Raw genomic sequence first — 16,353 nt, forward strand, 5'->3', positions numbered from 1 at the left:
CCTTTTCCTTGCACAATCACTTATACAATTAATATTGAAGTCACCACATATAACTAACTTTTTGTATTTCCTATAAAGTGAACCAAGAACCTCCTCTAGCTTTAGCAAAAATGTTGTGAAATCGGAGTCTGGGGATCTATAAATAACAACAGTAAGAAGTTTAGCTCCACTAAATTTAACCACACCTGCACAACATTCAAACACCTTTTCAGTGCAGTACTTTGAAACATCAATTGACTCAAATGGGATACCGTTTTTCACATACATGGCTACTCCCCCACACCGCAAAGAGCTCCTAGAAAAGCTGCCAGCCAACCTGTATCCTGGTAAAGGAAGCCTCTGAATTATCTCCTTATTTAAGAAGTGTTCAGATATACCAATAATTTCAGAGTCAACATCTATAAGCAGTTCACTAACTTTATCTCGAATACCTTGTATATTTTGATGAAATATACTAATTCCCTCATTAATCGGATACCCAAGCTTTGTAGAAAGTGGTTTCTTTGTTAGAGAGACTTCCCTTAAGCAGGAATACCTATCAGCTGACTTCAATCTAAAAAAGGTACAGCTCTAACACCCACAACTACCGGAATTTTCCCATGAGTGATCCCACCACCCCCACCTATGCTGTCACCTATAAGTTTTGCCAACCTCCCCTTCCCATACCTGTTGAGGTGCAGGCCATGTCTAGTGAAACCCGTCCTACTGATAGACTCCACCGACACCACTGAAATGTGACTCATGCCTTCTGTCATCAACGCACCCCCAAGTCTCATGTTATTACGCCTGACGGCTATATTAAGATGAGGCCGATCGTGACGCTGAAACAGTTCCACGAAATGCACATTCGTGTTGCCAGTCTGAGTGGCTATCTTTCTTGGAAATATCACACCAACGAAATATGGGGCATCGCGGTGTACGCAAGGAGAATGCCCTGATCAGAAAGGCTTGGCAGAAGATAACAGGAACACAGCAAAATGATAATAATTGATCTTTATATTAACTGATCCTGAATTCATAGTATAGTTGAAAGACTACTGGTGCTGTTTCAAACGATAACTGCTACGATAAGCACTCTAGGAGAGAGCCAGGAATAGATGGAGCCAAATATTTACTTAATTATTCAATCCATTAGATCCGTAAAATAAAACGAACTAATTTTTAATGACTTATTACATTACTAGCAGTTGCGAGTCACGTTTAAGAACACATTTCCATAGAAATGAGCAGCTACCTATAGCATATGCCAGATAAGGCTAAGATAGTGCCGCGCTTGTAATGTAGGACATACAACATACTTTGGAATCTTGGATTCCTTTATGTTGGTTTTAAAGTTAACAGAAGTGGACTTCCCCCTACGCTTTAGTTCGTAAAACTCTTAGGTTATCCACAGTATGAACAAATCTTACAGAAAAGTTATTTTCTCCGAGAATGTGCGAAAAAATTAACAGTAGTGTGCGTGCAAAATTCGTCGTAATGAAGAAACATTAGTAGCAGTATTAACAGCTCTTGAGCAACGATACACCGGAAATCGTACTGATGCTTGGTTTATGAAATTAGTGGAGAAAGCTGCGAGTTATTATTTTGAAGTATGACTGTGATGTAGAAACACCGGCTCCTCTTAAGTATATAAAAGCGAGGTCTGCTGAAATGCAACACCAGTTTCATCAGTGGCGAAGTAAAGCTCTGAGCATTCGGCGAAGGCGGTCGACTGTAACCTGCTCAGAGGGAAGAGCGTTAGAGAAGTATGTTTGTGTGGATGATGGTGGTAATGGACTCTTTATTGTAAGTTGCATATAAAGTTTCTGGGTGGATGTATTCGCGACATCTTAGCAGGAGGGTGTTATAGCCAGTATGTCTCTAAACTCAGGTACTAACAGTAAAGTTATGAACCTGAAATTTGAGCTGTGTATAGGTTCATTTTTACGGCTACAAACATAACTTAAATCTTAAAATACTTACCTACCTAGTAGCTAAGTGTTGTACCTACAATATCAGAAAAATAATATTGCATATATATAGAAAAAATTCTCTATTTATACTACGATCCATGGTGACGTAATGATTCGAGGCAGTCACTCCCGACGTATCTTACAACTCAACACTGAAAGTTCTTGTAACAAAAAAATCATTCCAACGGAAGAGAGACTTTTGCTACATCTGTTTTTTACATTGCAGAGAAATATAAGTTAATTATTTTATGAACAAATAGTCTTTCCAGGCACTGTAAAACGTAATAAGAATCGTTTAGCTTGAATATAAACCGTTTTACTACATTTGCTGTATCAAACAAGTTCTACAACGTTCGGGTGTTAAGAGATGCTTGCATGTCGAACGAGGGTGCTGTGGAGAGACTCCTTTGTGAATGTATAATAGTTCCGTAGGCTTTCCCAAAAAATCTGTCTGGCATCTGCCTTCCCAAACGCTACGTGTATCACCCCATCTTACATTAATTAACGGTTATGGCTGATTCCAAAGATTGAACGCCGATCGTACGGCAAAACAATACCATATCATTTGTCTATTTAAGTTCTTTGCATTGTATTGAGGCTTGGCTGGCAGTCCTTTCACCAAGAAATGAATATCCGCTAGTGATACTGAATTTATTAACGAGTTTCCAGTGACGTAATCTACGTGCATACCGGTCATCATCTGCCAACAGCCTGAGAAACAGTTGGCAAGAATGACTGCACTGAGTTCAGCGCTCCTCAACAGGACTCAGGGTACTGGTTGTTTTGAGTGTCGGCAGAAATTTATTCAGTTAGGATAAGACCAAAATTTTCATTTATACAGCAATTGCTTCTCCCATAGTACTGAAATCAGCCAGGTAATGCTGCAACTGACTAAACGAGAGGTTTTGTGGAATCACGACAACTCTAGAAGTGTATGAGGATTCTGTGGAAATGGAAACGAGCGTATGGTATTGTGGGCCGGGAGTCTCCCATTCGGGGAAGTTCGGCTGCCGAGCGCAAGTACTTATTGCATTCGACGCCACGATGGGCGACTTGCACGCCGGAGATGGGGATGAAATGATGATGAGGACAACACAGCACCCAGTCCCTGAGCGGAGAAAATCTCCTGCCCCAGCCGGGAATCGAACCCGGGCCCCTTGGCGGGGCATTCCGCCGCGCTGACCACTCACCTAACGGGGGCGGACTGAGAATTCTGTAATGAATAAGAACTCTGTATCCGAGAATCCAACATGGGGGAAATTCTCTCTCTAGTTGCCTCCTTCCCACAACCTCCCCTCTCCCGTATCACTTGCGGTCGCTTATGGTGTAGAACCTGTGTAGGGCGATCATGTCACCCTCCACTGCTATCATACGTCATGACAGTGTGCCAATCGGTTGAATGGAATCAGCATATTAAGATAGCTTGACACGGGAACGTGACAGAATGGCAGAATGGGGTTATCTTATTTCGACTTGCCAATGAACGCGTCGCGAATGATACGTTGTTGCTTCAACATGGAGTGCCCATCGCGACTGCTAGGAATGCTGTACAGTTCGCAGATACGTAACACGGCGAAAGAACAATATTCCTAGAAAACTGTAAACCAACAGGGATCGGATAAGAGTATCACGCCTTGCCAATGACAGGCAGTTTCAAATCTGACATCATGTGTTAAGGTCAGCGAAAGCAGGTGTGTCTCAACCAGTTTCTTGTGAACACTCTTCTTCACCGTACTGAGATATTTATCAAGGCTAGAGGCAACGTTACAAGGAATGAGCGCGATGTTTCCTGTGGGTGACTAAGTTTTTATCCGTTTTGCTCATAGTCGTTCAGCTGCCCACATGGATAACTGCATGTTTGACTTACTGCTTCCGTCAAAGTGGTTAGATTGCTGTAAGGAGATGTTCGATTCTGGTACTGAGTGTGGCTGATGATGACAAGTCTAGGTGTGCTAAGTGGTGTGATGGTGCACTAAGTGGTGTGCTGGTGTGTTTCAGATGACGACGATGGTGCTGCGCCTTCTGGTGGTGGCCGCGGTAGCGGCGGTCGCGTTGGCAGAGGTGAGTCCGGCTCCTCAGCCCGGCCCAGCAGCTCCTATCAATAATTCATTATGCAAATCTCCGCCGACAGCGCGCGTCCATTATTCAAAACACACACATCTACATGCGCCACTGCCCAGAACAGCACTGCAACACGGGCGCTATCCGGACAGATGTCTGTCGCTCCCATAATCAAGACGGCACGTTTAAAGCGGACGCTGTGTCCGTTGATCCATGCGAACCTGCCCTTTACGGAGGCTGCGTGGGCGTTGATCCCTGCTGGCACCTTCTCCGTATGAGTTGCTCCAGAATAGTCATGGCTGGTACTGACTTTATTACTAAGTTGCCACAGACAAATTAAATAATTGATATCTTGTTTTCAACGAGATCTCGAAGACAAGAGCTACGATTATAGAAAATATTATTCCATTAAATAGACAAAAAAAAAGCAAAGAAGACTGGTTTTAACGTCCCGTCGACTATGAGGTCACTAGCGACGAAGCAAAAGCTCGTTCTGGGAGAGAAAACGGACCTAGTCCTTTTCAAAGGAACCACTTCGGTATTCGCCTTAAGCGACTTAGGGAAGCTGAAGAAAACCCAAATCTGGATGGCCGGACGGGTATTTGAAGACCCACCCTCCCGAATGCGAGCTAACAGTTGCGCTACCTCTATCGGTTTTAAACAGACAGTTATAATAACAAACATAATATGTATCCATAAAACGTTAATATGAAATCACTAATAATGGCGAATGAATGAGGGTGGTAACTGTAATGTTCCGTGGCTAAGGATCATTATGACATTCACTTGGAAAGAATTTGGAGCCGGGGGGGGGGGGGGGGGGGGGGGAGGGAACTGCAAAACGCAATCAGTACGGATCAACCAGTTAGAACTCATGTCCTCAATCAAATAACCAGGGGACCTGTGCAAAACTTTACCACTTTTATAGTTTTATATAAAAACAGTATTTGGAACAAGTGTAGTCGTTGGGATAAGGGTAATCGTGGGATTGAAGACAAAACATCTTTAAAAACATGACGTGAAATAAGATTCATGAATTTATAATGCATCCTTATATATATATTTCCATGCACATAATTTTGAACAAATTTCTTTATAGAGCATTACAATACTTCGATGTAAACGATGTTTGGCGTACGAATGTAATCTTCGTAAACTTCTTGTTTTTCATTTTCGTTAAGGAAAACTTTCAAAAGGCTACGCAAAATTGTCCGTGAGTAAAGATGGGATTTGGTAAATACAATACTGCTCTCTGAAGCGTTTGTCCCTGCGATTTGCTGGTAGTGACAGCAAATGCCATCTTGTGAATTGAAAAAGCGTGCTTAGATCACATGGTAAAGTTTACCCTTGGTATTACAATAGTGTTCCCGGTGTCAATCGGCTGACCATTAATTGTAAATACGTTGAGTAATGTTACAACATCGAGCGAGGTGAGTGTTTGACACATTGGTCTCGCATTCTGGAGTACGACGGTTTGAACCGTCGTCCGGTCATCCTGATTTTTTTCCGTAATTTCCCTAAATCGCTTCAGGCATATGGCGCGATGGTTCCTTTGAAAGGGCACGACCGACTCCTTCCCCATCCTTACTTAATCCGATGGAACCGATGATCTTGCTGTTTGGTCCCGTCCCCCAAACCGAGGCCCCTCCCCCAAGCCAACCAACCAACCTGTGTTACAACCATGCGTGCTCCATTGACTAAGCCCTGTTTAGCATTCACATTTCTTATCAACATGACAGGAGTGTTTATCTTCAGTATAAGTTAATGTGGCGGTGAAAAGGAAGTCTATTATTCATGATTAATAAGGTAGCTTCGTAAAATATAGGTATGAAGCTGATCATCCACGGTGCCCTTTTACCTATGGTCGTTATGTCATATGTTAAAACTTTTCACAAATAATAAGTTTTACCTCAAAACCGATATTCAATGACAGAAGCTGGTTAAAAAACAATTATGACGATGTCTCATTCATCCCTGTACTTTTAGTATGTATGAAATAATATATATGATAAAGAAAGAAAAATATTTTAGGATTATTTCTCTTACTGTGGCATTAACCATACTTAGATGGAACTTGAGTATCCCTACAGAGAACCGAAATAACTAGTCGGAGTTAAACCTTCAGCTTTAGTCCGAAAATAACCGCTTCCTTACGGGCCACTTTAAACTGTAGCTAAATGTAAGGAATCAGAGGTGGTTTCATCACAGAAATCATCCTAATATTCACCTGAAGCTATATACTGAGAAACCCTGGAAACCCTACATGTGAACAGCTAGAACTGAATTTGAACAACGAGTCTACGGCAAAAGATACCAGTACCCCGACCATTGCACTACATCGTTCGGTGATCCTAATAATGACAGTATAGCTCTTTCAACTTCAGATTTGTGCGAGTATCTAGTCTCGAGCTTTCGACGTTCTCCGTTGTCTTCGACAGAAGATTTCAGTGGGCGGTTCGGTACTTTATTTAGTTAGCCGAATTATGTCACGGAGACGTCACGAAGTCACGGAACTTCTATACGCTTCCAGAGATTATGTTTATATTGTGGCTGAGGAACATTGGTAGCGATGCCTCAGCTAATATCTCTGTTGCCTTTCAGCATCAGGCACTTGTTTCCTCGCTCCACTAAGCCTATAGCCCAGATCACGTAAGAAACAGATTGCCCAATCGCTTGGTCTAGCAGGCAACCCTTGTAAGGGAACGGCCACCAGGTGGCAACAGCGTCACACCCTTACTCGTGGAATCAACCACTAGATGACACTCCGTTCTGTGAAATATGTGGCAACATCGGCCGAACGCGTGCAGCTTTCCACTATTTGGCGTCTGTGAAGTACAGCTGTTTCTGACAAACCGGTGGTAGTGGATCGAGTCGTCATGCCGAGGGCCTGCGAGTATATCATCTGTGGAAGGAGCAGACAGACAAATCCTGAACTAAAAATGTTCAGATTCTCGTCAAAAATAAAGAAAGGTTACGCGAGTGGATTTTAAATTCAGGTAAATCTATAAATTAGTTACGAGTAAGAATTAATAAAGAGCCTTAAGCATTCGATCCTATCTAAATTTTGTCGATCTTCTATTCTGATATAACGTGGCAGCCCTTCCTGTACAAGAATCATATCATATAATTTTTAAATGAAATCTTTCCTGCGATTTGGACTTTTTTTAAACTGTTTATTCACTTCACTATCGTAATTTTGGCTGTAGAGGCGTATAATATAAGATATGGATAACAAAATGCAAAGCATAGTGTGGTAACATTTGGTAAACAATTTAAGAAGCATTACCTTACAAGACCTTTCCCTTGGTACTTGAAAATGGCTCTAGAGCTGAGATCGCAACAGTGAAATAAATGAATAATAGCCATCATCTAACTGCTAGGTCATCGGTCCCTCTAAATCCTGGTATATACTAGAGCGAACGAAGTGAACGAGTGTAAAACCTCGTTTACACTGCTGCAAATGAGTATTCATAGATAATTCGCCAATGTTCACTGCCATTCATTTATACATGTGAACAAACGTTTATACTGGAATGAAGGGAGGAGGATAGAAGAGAACGAGCATAGCATGCAAACTATAGACACTGCCTATTTTAATTTTTTTTTATCTGTGCGCTAATAATCCTCACACAGCTTTCTCTCGAAAACAACACTGCCTATAGTAACAGGTCTGCGCGAGTGCAGATTGTGTATTACTTTTCATTTCGCATATGATTGTGAGAAGTATCCCTACAGTAGAAATAAACTTGGTTTGTAGAATTACAGGAGCTAATCTACATTCTTCGATTGAAAACTCGGGAAAAACCAGAGCCGATCATGGTCTACAGTCAGCTGTGTGACGAATGCATTTCGCGCGCAGTGCTCTAGCCGAAGACAAATCAGCGTCATTCACGTCACCGAAGATACAGCGTTGCCAATTCCGCGACATGGACAGGTCAGTTGGCATTGTAGCGTCGCCTGCGACATCTGTTGACCGACGGGAAAACTATTTTTACGGTTGCCTGTTCTGCCGTAAGGACGGTCAATCTGTTTCTTACGTGATCTGGGCCTATAGCCACTGTTGTCGATACACATTCTGATCTGAACGGCTTCATTAACGACGAATGGATGCGTGGGATAATATTCTAGTTTCTTCCAACTTAACTGTAGGTTTGTTCAAGAGGCATTTATTGAAGAACTTCGCCGCGAAACAATGCGGTGTCAGACGGCAGAAGTGTTTTAATGTGATGAATGTATCATATTCCCACCCCTCCCCCCCCCCCAAATTCCATCAGTCCCTCCAGATCCTTGAGCGTCATGCACTCCGCCTCGCCTTCCGTATCCGCCTCCCGTCCCCCACGCGGATCCTCTATGATCTCATTCCTTTCCCCCATCTGCTCCTCTTCCTCGAACATATCCGCATCCTCTACACCTCCCGCTGTCTTGAACCCCCTCACCCCCTGGTTGCTCCTCTCCTCTCCCATCCTTGCCCCCCTGCCACGTCTTCACCGTTGTGTCCCCCCTACCCTCCATCTCTACACCCTCCATCTCCTTTCCCAAGGTGGCTTCCGTCAGCTCCCCCTCCCGGATGATGCCCTCTCTCCCTCCATTTATCCTTCCTATCAACTCTGATCCTCCCTCCCCCTCCTTTCCTCTGTCCTTTCCCTGGGCTCCCTCTTCCCTCCCCCCCTTCTGTCCTGTTTCCTCCCCACTACAGCTCTCCCTACCTCCCTTCTCCCCCCCAGTCCTTTTGTATTCCCCTCCTCTGCCTACCCCCCTCCCTGTCGCGTCTGCCCCCTACCCCTCTGATGGGTCGTCATCCTCCATCAGCTCCTTTCCCGGTTCCCCCCCCCCCCTTTGCTTTTACTCTCCTTTCCCCCCTTTTTGTTTTCCCATCTCCTGTCCAGTTTCCCCCCACCTGCTCTCGACTGTGGTGTCACCTTTGCCGACTTTTTCGTGCTGTGTTCTAGTGCCTATTCAGTGTTGTGTTGCGAACAGAAACCATGCTGTCGCTGGGTGTGAATTTTATATACTTTGCGAACAGACTCCAGACTGTCGCCGTGTTTTTTTAACTGTCTATTGTTTTCCCTGTCTGCTCCGTATGTATTTTTATTCGCTTCATCATCCCTCTGTTGCTTGTTTTAATTTCCCCATTTTCTTTTCACCTTGTTACTCACTAAGTCCCCGATTTTATCGCCTGTTTTTTATTATTATTTATTCTCCTACTCTTTGTCAGAAAATCTGTAGGCTGCAGAGCAGCGTCCTAAGCTGCTGCCAGCCCGCCCCCTTTGGGGGGAATTGAAATTCAATAAAGAAAAAAAAAAAAAAAAAAAACATATTCCCAAGCGCAGATTTCCATCCCGCCAAAAAAACGGTACATCTGTTCTTTTCTAATGACGCTGCAATCATTACAGGACTTTGGTGATACAATTTAGGCCCAAGAGTGAAACACAGCGAGGGTTCGATGGTGATTTGTGCAGCAACATCGTGGTAGTCCACGGGCCACTACTTTGCAAGGCCACATTACTAGCAAGGATTATGCAATTGTTTTGGCTGATCAGGTTCGACCCATGGTGCAGCGTTTGTTCACCAATGATGGTGCTGTGTTCCTAGGAGACAGGGCCAATGTCCACAGAGCTCGCATCGTCCACGGCTGGTTTGTTAACTCGAGGATGAAGTGACGCACCTCTCCTGGCCACTACTGTCAACAGATCTCAATACTGTTGAGCTCTTGTGGTCTACCTTGGAGAGAAGAGTACGTGATCGCTATCGACTTCCGTCATCGTTATCTGAACTTGTTACTATTTTGCAGGAAAAACGGTATGAGATTCTTTCCACAACCATATAGGTCACGTATTTATCAATATCGAGACGACTGGAAGCAGCTTCTGAACCCAACGGTTTTCCTACACAGTCTTAGGCGTGGTAAAGTGTTGCGTTTTTGGTGTTTCCATGTTCTTGTCCACCTCCTGTAGAAACGCGTATATGTGTCACATGCTGCAACAAAAATAATTGTGTTCCTGATGCCAGGGAACCTGATGCACTGTAAATCCATGACTAGAAGATAGTGCCTTGACAGAAACTGGCTGTATATGAATAAGTATACAACTGCTTTAGGTAGTACCAAGATGCCGATCTTAATTCTCGTATTCGTTGTGGCTTGAAAGCAAACAACCTCTGAATGTCATTTCGGCGACTTTCGTGTCATGTCTGAAACACATGGTATGCCAGGTCATGAATTTTGCTGGCTGGAAGCTCGTATGATGGTATATGTCTTTCCGTCGCATCCCAGATTGATTGTAACTGACAAATCAAGGGAGTGAGCAGGCTTGTCAAGGATCTACATCTACATTTATACTCGGCAAGCCACACTACGGTGCCACTGTCATTACCTCCCTTTCCCGTTCCACTCGCGTATGGTTCGCGGGAAGAACGACTGCCGGAAAGCCTCTGTGCGCGCTCGAATCTCTCTAATTTTACATTTGTGATCTCCTCGGGAGGTATAAGTAGGGGGACGCAATATATTCGATACCTCATCCAGAAACGCACCCCCTCGAAACCTGGCCAGCAAGCTACACCGCGATGCAGAGCGCCTCTCTTGCAAAGTCTGCCACTTAAGTTTGCTAAACATCTCCGTAACGCCATCACGCTTACCAAATAACCCTGTGACGAAACGCGACGCTCTTCTGTGGATCTTCTCTATCTCCTCTGTCAACCCGACCTGGTACGGATCCCACACTGATGAACAATACTCAAGTATAGGCCGAACGAGTGTTTTGTAAGCCACCTCCTTTGTTGATGGACTACATTTTCTAAGGACTCTCCCAATGAATCTCAACCTGGCACCCTCCATACCAACAATTAATTTTATATGATCATTCCACTTCAAATCGTTCCGTACGCATACTCCCAGATAGTTTACAGAAGTAACTGCTACCAGTGTTTGTTCCGCTATCATATAATCATACAATAAAGGATCCTTCTTTCTATGTATTCGCAGTACATTACATTTGTCTATGTTAAGGGTCAATTTCCACTCCCTGCACCAAGTGCATATCCGCTGCAGATCTTCCTGCATTTCGCTGCAATTTTCTAATGCTGTAACTTCTCTGTATACTACAGCATCATCCGCGAAAAGCCGCATGGAACTTCCGACACTATCTACTAGGTCATTTATATATATTGCGAAAAGCAATGGTCCCATAACACTACCCTGTGGTACGCCTGAGGTTACTTTAACGTCTGTAGACGTCTCTCCATTGAGAACAACATGCTGTGTTCTGTTTGCTAAAAACTCTTCAATCCAGCCACACAGCTGGTCTGATATTCCGTAGGCTCTTATTTTGTTTATCAGGCGACAGTGCGGAGCTGTATCGAACGCCTTCCGGAAGTCAAGGAAAATGGCATCTACCTGGGAGCCTGTGGTTTCCTCTTGGCGTTTGTGGTGTGAATCATTTTTACCACACACTGAACAGCATTTGGCTTCCCTTCAACAATTCCCAAATCGGCTCTGCTGTCATATCCAATGGCTCCCCATAGTATGATTCTAGGAACAGGAATGTTATGGGTCTCACTAGCTCGTCTATGAACACCTTGGCTTCGATCCGATCGCCGCTAACAGAAGCGACACTCATTGCTAAAATCCATAGAATGCCACTGAATGTCCCAGTTGAGGCTGGCTCTAGATGTACTCCGCAGAAGTTCCTGATCTCTGTAGTATCGTGTCAGCAGTAAACGATACGTGGTGACCCGAGGTCTCAACCCAGCTTCCAGTAATCTGTTCTCGACGGTTGGTTGGGACACTGTGCCATCAATCTCTCCGTGGATTTCAGCTATTGTCATGCTTCTATATGTCAGAGCCAATCGAGCGATCTTACCATCTTCTTACGATGTTGTCATTCTGTAACGACCTATGCCTTCCCTGTTCACCATACATTTGTGCCGACTCCACGCAGTCACCATTCGTTCTGCAGTCATTACATTACAGCCAAGTGTTGGCATTCTGCACGATCCTCCCATGTCCCACATGCCAATGATTCAACATTTCTCAATGTCCGAAAGATGGCGATAAGCTGCACCTGTGCACCCTCCGGCTATGCCGAGTCTCGACCTCCACTTGAAATGTTCCATTAACGGTAGACACACCAAACAGCAACATGCTCTCGCATAATTCTTCATCTGTAGGAATCGTTTTTTTTTTCCTGTACTAAAAATAAACTTGCACGAAGATGATATTTTAATCAACATATCTCACAGGTTTGACTACAATGACATAAAATCTTTGTACAAATCTGTAATCCTTATCACTTTTCTATGTAATTGTCCGTCTTGATCACTGTTACAGCCATTAGACAGCCATTAAGATATAATAGCGATCAAGACATTCATATCTCACAGTCATTTTTAAATACTGGAGTATAAGCTCCAAAGCGTTGAGTCAAGGTGTTCATACTGTAACACTTTCCATTTTCGTCTGTATATTTGCGCGTATGCAAATGCACTTCACGGGAAAGACTTAATGCTCATTTTAAATTGAGCTTTTATCGCACTGTTCACTTTTCAGCGCTGGAGTAACTCCACGCAGCCCAAGCCACTCGACTTGAGGCGCTAACCGAAGTCAGCTTTCACCTTCCGCAGTACGGCTCTGTCGGCTCATCTCTTGGGTCTGTAACGTCTGCATACGGGCTTTCAGACGGCCTCGCTTGGCTGAGAGCTTCATAACTTTTTTATCCACGCACTCAACACCGCGAGTGTGTAAATAAGACCTCGCGGTCTCGAAAATCCCATTCGCAGCTCTCCAGAGGTGTTCTGTTTCTCAGAAAGGATCACCGTCTTTTTTATTACTCAGCGGAAAACAGACTTCTGCAGAGGAAGAGTGACATAAATTTTCAATCACGTTGAAGTTCGTTGTTCCCTTTAAGAGATGCTCCGTGGTATTCGAGGAGCTGGAAAACTCGTTTCAAAACAGATATCGTTTCGCCTTTTAAAAGGTTTCGTTGTTATGGCCTACATACGTAGCCCGTTTTACGCAAATCTTGGGGAATGAAATTTTATGCAGGAGAAATTTATCACTTGTTAGGAATGAAGAAAAAAATCACAGTTGCTTTCTTAGGAAAAAAACTGCGAACAGATCAACGTATCTGCATAGTCTGGCATTTACGTATTTTTTCATTAGAAATAAGATGGAGGAGCCAAACATGCTGAAGAACGAAAGAAGATGAAGAAATCCTGTTATTCGTCAGGTGCATTCTTACGGGAAAATCCGTAGACAAACCTGTCCACATTTCTTAAAAGCTCAGAAACGTTTGTTCTGATTATTCTTGTCATAGAAAGTTACATAAAGGGATACGTTTAAATAAACGTTTTTCTTAAGTTGTTAAACACTTGCGTAGTTAAGGGTTTCCATTTACATTTAATTTACCGCTGTCTTCTATGACAGACAACTGAAATTGCCAGGATCCTGATAACAATTTGTTTCTTGACAGTAAGTCATAAACGAGCTTCGACTAGTGACACTCTCTGCCACCCATTACTAAGGGTAATGCAACATATTTTTTTTTTTTTGAAGCAGCTTGCTCTCAGTCAGTATTCAAATACACCATCTTATTCACCACTCTTTTAGCTACAAGACCATATTTTTCAACGTAACCTGCAGTCAATGCGTCGGCCTTACGGCACCTTCGTGGGAAGGACCTATATGCCTGCGTGGTACCAGTTTACGGTCGAGGCCGTAACCAACGTCTTGCTGCATAATAACCTTCGCATCGTCCATGTACTGCTTCCCATGGAGTGCATCCTTCATTGGGCCAAACAGATGGAAGTCGGAAGCTGCGAGATCAGGGTTGTAGGGTGGATGAGGGAGAACAATCCAATGAAGTTTTGTGAGCTCCACTCGGATGTATAGACTTGTGTGAGGCCTTGCTTTTTCATGGAGAAAGAGAGGTTCGTTTGCATTTTTAGGCGACGAACACGCTGACTTCAATTTCTTCATTTTCCTGAGGACAGCACAATACGCTTCGGAGTTGATCGTAGCACGAGGAGGAAGGACATCAAACAGGATAACCCCTTCAGAGTCCCAGAAGACCTGCTGAGGGTGCGACTTTCAACTTTTCCATCGGGAGAGAGGTGGTGTGGTGACAATCCATGGAATGCCGTTTTGTTCACCGTTCGAAGAGATGTTCGACAAAAAACTGTCACGGTCAGCCTCATAACACGCAAGGAATTCCGCGCAGATGGTCCTTCGTTGCTCTTTATGGTCTTCTGTAAGGCGGCGAGGAACCCTGCGGCCACACACCTTTGAGTACCTCAACTGGTGGACGAGTGTGTCAGCACTACCAACAGAGACGTCCAGTTGGGCAGAGAGATGTTTGATTTTGATCTGTCGATCGCCTCGAATGAGTGTGTCCGCAGGAGTCACTGCTCTATGTGGTCGAGCGGCACGCAGTAGATCGGACTTGTTTGTGTGACCTTGAAGCGATGATGACAGGCGCCTCACTCAACGGCTCACCGTGCTTTTGTTCATACCATGTCTATGTAGACATTCTTCAAGCGCCTATGAATATCTCCGATGCTCTGGTTTCCGCCAAAACAAACTCAATGATAACTCTCTGCTTTGAACGTAACTTCGTTTCAGGCGACGTTTTGAAGGCTGCGTATAGCGCCGTCACCTATCGGGTAATTAATGATACTCTAGTGGCTGAAACGGAACTGTTCCGTAATGTCCCACAGCAAATTCCGCATGTATTCGACCGAAACTGGAGAGAAAAACATGTGTTGCGTTACTTATTGAACATCCCTTGCGAAATTTGAACGGTGAGAAGCATACCAAATAAAGAAATTTTACTTACAGTTCGTATGCAGCATAGTAGGACGAATACATGATTATTATTGTAGGTAATTTTGGTGCTATACAGGGTGTGAAATTTACTATACTCAGCTGCCACCTATAGCGTCAATAGCGGTGTTAGGCTGGCTAGTCACAGAGTCGATCAGAGCTTGAATGAGAGATAGAGGTACGTCATTCCATGCTGCGTCAACTCTATGCCAGAGTTCATAAGGCATAGTGGCTGCCGAGTAATGGCACGCCAATCCCTCGCCAAGCTATCAACCGATATTTTCAGTGGTGAGAGTTGTGGAGAAAGTGCTGGCCAGGCAGCTATCGAACACCCCCCGAATCAAAGTGGGTACGGCAACTTGGGCAACATGCAGACTTGCATTATCTTGTTGAAAAACTATGACACAGAAACTCCAAAGATACAGCATAAACATTGGCATTAACACGCCAGAAACGTAACTTCTGCTGTCCAAATTACCGGAAATGTGAATCAGTGTCAATCCCATACATCAGGGCAGGTCCTGGGGTTATATTACAATGATGAATACAATCCGGCAATGTTCATTCGCATCAGACCCATCCACACATGGATATGTATGATGATGTATAATACAATATGGCAACGTTGGTTCTCTTTGGAACCTCAACACATGGATATGTATCACATTTTAGAATACAATCTGGTATTGTTAGTTCTCCTTGCACCACTCTACACATGAAGGTGTATTACTATGTAGAATGCAATCTGGACATGTTGGTTCTTCTCGGATCCTCCACACCCTGACATGCATTATGATGTAAAATTCATTCTGGCAACGTTGGATCTCATCAGACCCTTCCACAGAAGGATATGTTTTACAATGTAGAATGCAATCTGGCAACATTGATTCTCCTTGGACCCTTAACACACAGATATGTGTTATGATGTAGAGCATAATTTAGCAATGTTGGTCTCCTTGGACTTTCCACACTCAGATACGTCCACTATGATGCCGTTAGCAGTAATTGGACTTTGAAAACTCCTTTATTTACAACGTTTAGCCATACCTTTCAGCTATCACTCTGCATAGTTGTTGCACTGACTTACATGTGTGTCGTAGCGTCGTACCAACTTTACAATTAATCGTCATAGAAGCCAGCTACCTGTGATTTCCGCTAATTCTCTATGCTGGTCTACAGGAGATGTTTGTGCCAGACTGCTGTCCTCATAGTCAGCGGTGCCTGTGAGCAAAGAGATGGAAATCAGAGGGAGCCGAGTGCGCGCTGCATGATGGCTGATCAAACACTTCCCATTAAAAACGCTGCGGGAGCGTCGTTGTTGCAGCTGCAGTGTGCAGCCGAGCATTGTCATGAATGAGGACGAGACATGATGACAACATTCCTCTTGTTCTGAAGTGCCTTTCGTGAACTACATTATGTGATCAAAAGTATCCGGCCACCTGGCTGAAAATGACTTACAAGTTCGTGGCACCCTCCATCGGTAATGCTGGAATTCAATATGGTTTCCTCCCCCCCCCCCCCCCCCCC

At 44.0% G+C, this 16,353-nt stretch overlaps 1 protein-coding gene across 4 annotated transcripts in view; it reads left to right on the forward strand.

Moving 5' to 3' along the window:
• LOC124778634 (superoxide dismutase [Cu-Zn]-like) overlaps nucleotides 1–16,353 on the forward strand; it is a 337,243-nt gene that overhangs the window by 292,210 nt on the left and 28,680 nt on the right. For all 4 annotated transcript variants that reach the window (XM_047253691.1, XM_047253847.1, XM_047253764.1 and 1 more), the window contains one exon: nucleotides 3,951–4,013. In XM_047253691.1, the coding sequence (XP_047109647.1) occupies nucleotides 3,951–4,013 (63 nt within the window). The remainder of the gene's footprint in view (nucleotides 1–3,950; nucleotides 4,014–16,353) is intronic.

This window comes from Schistocerca piceifrons, chromosome 1 (assembly GCF_021461385.2).
Source record: "Schistocerca piceifrons isolate TAMUIC-IGC-003096 chromosome 1, iqSchPice1.1, whole genome shotgun sequence".
NCBI classification, from domain to species: domain Eukaryota; kingdom Metazoa; phylum Arthropoda; class Insecta; order Orthoptera; family Acrididae; genus Schistocerca; species Schistocerca piceifrons.